Source organism: Otolemur garnettii, unplaced genomic scaffold (genome assembly GCF_000181295.1).
Source record: "Otolemur garnettii isolate 467f Iridium unplaced genomic scaffold, OtoGar3 scaffold00225, whole genome shotgun sequence".
In the NCBI taxonomy this organism is placed as follows: domain Eukaryota; kingdom Metazoa; phylum Chordata; class Mammalia; order Primates; family Galagidae; genus Otolemur; species Otolemur garnettii.
This window is the reverse complement of record NW_003852620.1, coordinates 2122801-2130887: the sequence shown is the minus strand read 5'-3', so window position 1 is coordinate 2130887 and position 8087 is coordinate 2122801. Positions and strand designations below refer to the sequence as shown.

General features: G+C 47.9%; 1 protein-coding gene across 1 annotated transcript; it reads left to right on the top strand.

Annotated features, from left to right (window-relative positions):
• The first annotated feature begins 929 nt into the window (after window positions 1-929).
• Window positions 930-4217, top strand: LOC100961180 (granzyme H). The gene is made up of 5 exons (XM_012812820.2): window positions 930-1037; window positions 2322-2469; window positions 3001-3136; window positions 3346-3606; window positions 3972-4217. The coding sequence occupies exons 1-5, from the start codon at window positions 983-985 to the stop codon at window positions 4125-4127; spliced, it is 756 nt and encodes a 251-aa protein (XP_012668274.1). The 5' UTR covers window positions 930-982; the 3' UTR covers window positions 4128-4217.
• The last annotated feature ends 3870 nt before the right edge of the window (window positions 4218-8087 follow it).

The following is an 8087-nucleotide window of genomic DNA, read 5'->3' as shown; positions in this document are numbered from 1 at the left end:
ACACAAAAAAATTAGCCAGTTGTTGTGGTGGGCACTAACAGTTCCAGCTACTCAAGAGGCTGAGGCAGGAAGGTCACCTGAACCCAGGAGTCTGAGGTTGCTGTGAGCATGAGGTCACTGATGCCATGGCACTCTAGCCTGGGTAACAGAGCGAGACTCTGTCAAAAAGAAAAAACAGAAGAAGAACCATAAGACTTCTAAAAGAAAACAGGAAGAATTGTTTTTGCTTTTTTTTCTTTTTTTGAGACAGAGTCTCACTATGTCGCCCTGAGTAGAGTGCTGTAGCATCACAGCTCACAGCAACCTCCAACTCTTGGGCTTAAGAGATTCGCTTCCCTCAGCCTCCTGAGTAGCTGGAACTACAGGTGCCCACCACAATGCCTAGCTATTTTTTTGTTGTAGTTACCATAGTCATTTAGCAGGCCTGGTGCAGGTTCGAACCTTTCAGCCCCAGTATATGTGGCTAATGTCCTAGCCACTGAGCTACAGGTGCTGAGCCTGGGAAGAACTCTTTTAGACATCAGCCTAGACAAGAATTTATGACTAAGACATCAAGTATTGGCTTTTCAAGGGTAGGAAACATGTCTCTCACATCCCTGGATCTGACTTGCTAAAAAAAACCAAGAACTGAGAAAAGAAAGCACTCTTGGTGCAGCTCAGTCACTTAGGAGCTTCTGGGGTTCTCACCCTGCAGCCACAGTCTTAACAACCTTCACCTTCTTACTGCTTATTCTTGCTTTTGCCTTGTAACTCAGTAGCAGAGTTGCAAGTGTGGTAATGGTGCCATTTTCACCTCACCCAAACCAGAGAACGTTGGAAGCCAACTTGTGTGATGACGCCCATCAAAACCAGAAGAGCACACATGGGTCGGGGAGGTCTGTGAGATCACTGAGCCCACCTCTCCTGCATCCTCCCTTCCGTGGCTTTTTATCCGGACAGAGAAAACACCAGCAGCGCTGACCCGGGCAGTCTACCTGAGGAGATGCAGCCATTCCTGCTCCTGCTGGCCTTTCTTATGCCTTCTAGGGCTGGGACGGGTAAGTGACCATCCCTATTCCAGGGGCCTGTGTCCATCTGACAAAATCCCCCAGCACTGGTCAAGAATTTTCCTCTGTCTGAGCCCAGCTGCCATCCACCACCCAGACTTCTAAGTCTGCTGATAGATAGACCCTCAGCAAGGATGGCAGAAGGAAGGGTGTTCCCAGAAAGGTTTGGTAGACACCAGCCTCTCTCCAGACCTCTTCGTTAGGACCTAGAAGGTGGGTTGTTCTTAGAAAGGCATTTGGTGGAACATGTGAAGCTCCAAAAGATGAGTATTTATAATCCCTCACTCCAGTCCAGGAAAGGATATTCCCGATCCCTTTGAGCTTTATTTGGCCAGCAGTGCCCCTCTTTTCTTAACTGTGCCACCTGCTCTGACCTCTGACCTTCCGACCCCAAAGCTTACCTGTCCTGTTTCTCAGCCCATTATCATCCAGTCCTGCTCCAGGTGGCTGCTCTGATGAGCAGTGGAGGTTGTCACTGGAGCAGCTTAGGAACCAGTTAGATTATTACGTACCCCAACCTTCTGACTGCTGTCCAAGAGAGAAACCCAGGGCACGGCAGATCTCAGAGGTGGCAGATAGCTGCAACCACAACTCTCCACCCCCAGCCTGTGGGGTCCATTTTTAGCTAACTTCTCTACTTCCCCTGCCTTCCTAGGCCCTTGGCTACTCCACCATCTTTGGCAGTGCTTCCTCCACAATCCTGGACGCCCTAAATCCACCAGCACGAACCCCTCCACACCCCAGCCAAAGGCTAACTGGTGGCCATTCATTTTTGCAGCCAAAAAACACCTAGGATATATCTAAAAAACACCTAGGATATATTAATATATCCAAAAACCTAGGATATATTAAGCCCTAGAATGTGAGGGTTTTAGAAAATCCAACTCCATAAGCTCAGGGGTAGCTCATTAGAAAACGGCACAGATAGAGATGACGCCAATGGCTCAGAGGGATCCACGGGGACTCACTAAGAAAGGAGAGCGCAAGGCAGTCCCATCCAGGTCCTCTGGGGCTCTGCCATCCTGGAGATAGACTTTACCTCCTCCCTGTGTGTCTGCAACAGGATGTGGACAACACCCACTGCCCCTCCTTTCTCAGAGGGGGGTCTGAGGTTTGAGGCTCAGAAGAGGCAATTCCACCTGCAAGAACAGCTGTCTGCAGGGCCCAGGACGATGCACCCTCACTGAGCAGCACGCCCTCAATGACCATCTTGCTGAGCCTCCTCTCCTGACCACATCTGCCCCGGTTGCCTCAACTTCCAGCCTTTTCTTTCAGAGGAGATCATCGGGGGCAACAAGGCCAAGCCCCACTCCCGCCCCTACATGGCATTTCTTCAGTTTCTGGCTAAGGAGAATAGGAAGAGGTGTGGCGGCGTCCTCGTGCGGAACGACTTTGTGCTGACAGCTGCGCACTGCTGGGGAAGGTGAGGAGCAGCCTCAGCTCACACCTCCTGAGACCCACCAGGGACACCCTGTCCTCTCCTAGGGGCTGCAGCTCAGAGGAGCTTCCCAGGCTCCTGGTACCCTGAGAGCCCCTGAGAGCTCATCAGAGGAGCCACCTAGGAGCAGGACTAGGATGATGAAAGGCTGAGAAACAGAACAGGTGAGCTTTGGAGTCAGAGGATGAGAAGTCCGAGCAAGTGGCACAGGTGAGATGAGGGACAATACTGGCCAATAAAGCAGTGGCAGAGTTTGAAAGCATGCATCAAGGGTCACCACACAGATGGAGCAGTTTCACAGTGTTGCCTAAGGCAAGAGAGAACTGCCAGAAGCCCTGCTCTTAGTGTCCTTGAGAAGCAGAGGACATAGTCACTCAACCCTGGTGCCCTCCCATCCCCTCAATTTCCCCTTCAGCTGCAGCCCTGCCCTGCCCTGGCTGTCACCTTCTCCTCATGACTCTTGGGCTGTACCCTGTGACTCCACATGCCCACAGCCCCTCTGTGCTCTCTGTGCAGCTCCATGAATGTCACCCTGGGAGCCCACAACATCAAGGAGCAGGAGAAGACCCAGCAGGTCATCCATGTGAGAAGATCCATTCCCCACGAAGCCTATAATCCTAACACCTTTGCCAATGACATCATGCTGCTGCAGGTGAGGCAAACTTCTGCTGCTCTCGCTCTACTTGGCCCTCGCTCTGTTGTCCCTCCCACTATTACACTGTCCCTTCTTCCCTCCTGTCCATTCTGGCCACTTGACCAGTTTCTGTGCCTCAAAGGGGAAGGATAAAGGCTCAGCCCCAGCAGTGCCCAGGCCAAGGACGCCACTGTCTGACCTGGACTTTCTTGCCTCTTCCCCACCAGCTGGAGAGAAAGGCCAGGCGGACTACAGCTGTGCAGCCCCTCAAGCTGCCCAGCAGCACAGGTGGGGCAATGCCAGAGATGGTGTGCAGCATGGCTGGCTGGGGCCGGACTGCTCCAGGGGGCAAACTCTCAGACACCCTGCAGGAGGTGATGCTGACAGTGCAAAAGGACCAGGAATGTAAATCCCGCTTCCCCAACAACTACAACAGGATCACCCAGATTTGTGTGGGGGACCCAAAGAAGAAGAAGGCCGCATTCAAGGTCAGGTTTCCAGCATCTACAGACAGGCCCCTGGGAGAAAGGAACTTGAGGGAGATTGATATGGGAGTTGTCTGTTCCATGAACTTGGGCAACCCAGGTGCCCCAGGAATTTGGTCTTTAATCCACTCCCTGGGTGCACGGGAGGGGGAATGGGAAAGGCAGTGTTACCAGCGTAGTATCCCTGAGGGTTGCAGAGAAAGACCTGGCCTGGGTTGAGCTGGGAATAACATTCAGGGCCATAAGGGAGCTCCAGGACTGAGGGAGGTGACAAGGCTGCCCTGGCCCTGCTGTCTCATACACAACCCCTCACAGAGATTACCCACACCTGGGGAGGCCAGTTCAGTCTTTTTTCTCTCTGCCCACAGGGGGATTCCGGCGGCCCCCTCGTGTGTAAGGACAGGGTTCAGGGCATTTTCTCCTGTGGTCCAGCTAATGGGACACCCCCAGGAGTCTTCATCAAGGTCTCACACTTCCTGCCCTGGATAAAGAAAACAATGAAGCGCCTCCAACAGCAAGACTAAGACTGCCCTTCCTCTGAGGCTGAACGTCTTTTCAGGAGCAGAGGCAGGCAGTGGGGGTTGCAGGATTACAATAAAATAGATAAGTCTAGACCCCGTGAACTGACTTACCTATTCATCCACCTGCTCTCACTGTGCAGCAACGCTGCTCCAGGGAGCCCTCTGCTGGCAATTCCGGTTCTGCTTCTTCCTTTCTCCCACAGCCTTCCCTGGTCCCTGAACCCCATGCTGTACAATTTCTTATGAATTTCTCAGTCATGTGTCTTTGATTCCTAACCTTCTGCCACAGACAATCTTCTCACACCCCCCAAAAAAGGAACCTCTCTGGGGCTTAGGAATTTCTTACCATCCCTAAGCCAACCACTTTCATCCACGCCTCTCCCCAACAGTTTGGCAGCGAGTGGAGCAGAGAGGTCAAAAGGGGTGACTCCAGGGACTCAGAAGTCCGGGACCATGCCATGAGCACAGGGGGCCTGTCTGCAGCTCGGGAGGCTGAGATGCTACTCTGATGCCCCTCACCCAGGTCCTGTTTTCCTGCCCTTCCCTGAGCTGCACTGAGTTCAGTCAGCCTCCTTTCTCCCTGGCTGGCCTTCCTACACCAGGCCCTGTTTATCACCCGTGTCCCTAGCCACTAGCGCCTCCCTTCCAGACCCCCTTTTTGAGCCTCTGTGTGTGTGTCTCTCTCTCTCCTCCCCAAGAGAGTTCTCGGCTCTGTGTGGATTCTCCTCTACTGTTTGTGCCAGACCACCTGATGCTAATAAGAGGAGCCAACCTCCACCTCTCACCTGGGAGTTCATCCCAGCATCTTCCAGGAGCTCTGGCATCACCTGAGGTGGGATACTCAGTAGCCTGGCCTGGCCTAAGGACCCAGGCTCCCCCTGCTGGCTACCTGGGGTTATGGCAGCCTTGCATCAGAGGGGTCTGGGGCTGCTGGGCTGAAAACCACTTACCCATTCGGCAACAAATACTAGGATCTCTCTCTATGCAAGGCACATAATAGGCTGTGTCCCTGCTTTTAGAAAACACACAGTCTTGAGAAATTTTCTCTAAATTCTTCTAGTTTCTACAGGATAGAAACTCTACTTTCCTTTAGGCAGGAAAGTTGGCACAAATGTGTCTCTATTTGGAATCCACAAGAAATTCTGCTTTGAAAATAATTAAAATTCTCTGTATTCTGTCTGCCTTGTGCATTGCAGTGTCACATACATGATTTCGTTTGATTCCAGAAGGGCAGTGGGTGAAAGTGGAAGAGACTTAGAGACACTCAGGTCCTGAGGTTTCTAATCTATGCTCAGTGGAGTCTGTAGCCAGAGGTAAGAAGGGAGGAAGGAAGAGACTAGAGCAGCCTTAGCTTTGTTTATATATTTTTTTTAATTTCAGATTAGTATGAGGGTACATACTATTAGGTTACATAAGTTGCTTGTGTAAGGTTAAAATCTACATTGTACTTGTGTCCCACTCCCAGGAAGTATGCCATATATCCATGCAATGTACCTGGTGGGTGGGAATTTACCCAACAGCCTCGTTTATTTGGTACATGGAAGATATGAACCTCAGTCCACAAACATAAGAAATAATACAGTTGAAGTACAAGACAGTTAATTGTGACCCAGATGAACTTATTTACGACCCTTATTCTCCAAACAGTACAAATAGTGGATTAGAGATGTGACAGAACACAGGAACTTTATAACAGCTGGACAAAAACACATCAAGTGGGACCAACACTGGACAAAGGAGTAACTTCTCCCCAAAGGTTAACAAATCACATGGACACAGAACATAGGCTGTTCTATTGCAACGATGACAGTAGTATAGAGGAGAGAGGAGTTAACTGCATGGAGAGGTGAGAGGTGAACAGTGGAGGGTGAAGGAGCTGGGGGCCATCACACAGAAGAAATGTAGAGACCCCAGAAAGCCACTCACAAAGAGCTCCACACAGTCCCAGGGTGTAAACCAGAGACAGCAATGGAACAACCAAAGTTGTCCACCACCGGGGGCCAGCGGGTGTGTCCTTACAGGACCCTGTCTGCTGGGTCAGTCTTGCCTCTTAGCATCTGAGAAAAAATACTTGACCCTGAGTATAAGATGCATTAGGAAGAAAAAGCATTACCTGACAATGACTGTAACTCATGAAGATTGGGCTGCTCTTGATATTTTTTTAAATGATCTTCACGTAAGTTTATATTTATTTTTGTCTAGTGATTTTTATTTCTAGGACTTTATCCTATGTAAGCTTTAAGTGTATGAGTGTGTATGTGTGTGTGTGTGTGTGTGTGTGTGTAGGAGGGTTAGTCACAAAAATGTTCATCACAGCTTTATTTAATAATAGACCCTAAATTTGAAACAGTATTAACATCCAAAATGGGGAAATGATAAAGTACCGCACAGTCACCTGTGCACTCTGCAGTCATTAGCATCTACGTTACCAATAACTGTACAAAACTAGGCTAAGAACATTAACAGGCAAGTTATTAAAAATGCAATTAAGCATGCGGGAAAAACTGAAAGCTCACCAACTAATAGTTAAAATGCTAATAATTTTTTGCTTATCTGATTATGAAATATTCACAAAAAATAACATTCGAACTCAGTATAGATGATGAAAAATGGCATTTTTCTTGACTTATATACAAAATCCTTTTTTAAAAAGTCTTTGACCTAGACATCAATCACACCAAGAAAACTGAACAAGGTTATTCCTTATTAAACACCCTATTACACAATAAAATCTTCAAAATAATGCCAATGTCCAACACTAATACAAATAGCATATTACTGAAAATTATAGAATCTTTAAAGTTATGATATATAACTACACCTCATCACATGAAAGAATATTCACCAGGTTAAGTTAAAAGTAGGTTATAGATCAGCATGTCTATAATTAGATTTGTGCCTATATACATATTTTTCCTCTAGGCTTTTTTGGGAGAAATGTTTTATTCTTCCTAATATGTACTTTTCAAATTTTTTATGACTTTTATATATTATTTAATAAATTAAAAGTCTGTTTTTTAAGTATGAATGCTATTCTAAAATGATATCCACTAATAGATTTTTAACAAAATTAGGGAAATGTTTATATTAAATAATTTAAAATATAGAATTCAAAATTAAATATATTGTGATCACACCTATTAAAAATATACAAGGAAAAAATCTAGAGGAAAATACAACTTTGTTAACAATGATCAGTTGGATGGTGAGATTAATGCTGACATATTTCTTCTTTCTATTTTTTAATTTATTCAATATTTTAAATTTTACAATTATTAAAATAACCTCACTCTTGTTCAGGCTGATCTTGAACTCATGAGCTGAGGTGATCCATCTGCCTTGGCCTCCCAAAGTGCTAGGATTACAAGCATGAACATGAACCACTGCGCCCAGCCTCCACAGCACCATTTTGAAAGCCCAGCCTCCAACACCTGCCCTGGGTCCCAACAACCACTGCATTTCCCCATCCCTTGAGCCCCACTGACATCCTCCTCCATGTCCACCCTGAGGCCTGCAGTTGGACCCAGCCTGTACAGCTGGGTCCCTAGCACTCTGGCCCACACAGTACCCTAATGCTGGAGAATAGGAGGTATAGTACACCAGGGAGATTGCACCTTGGACAAAAGGAGCTGAAGCACACATTCCCTAGAGCCTGAGAGCCATCTGCCTTGAACCACTACACCTGACAATAGCCCCACTGCCCATCAGAATGGCCATCATGTACCTGCACACACCTTCAGAAAGCCTGGAGGCCAGTCTAACCAGGCCGTATTCCCAGATGAGGATAATCCCACTCCTACTGCTACCTCCACCACCACCCAAGTGCACTATCTGGGGGCCTGGAGATCAATCCATCCCACCCACCACAGCTTGCACCAATGCACACACCTGAGGAGAGGCTACCCTACTATAACCTAAAGATGTCCCTCAACGAACTGGCCAGAACAATTGGGAAAAAGAAGG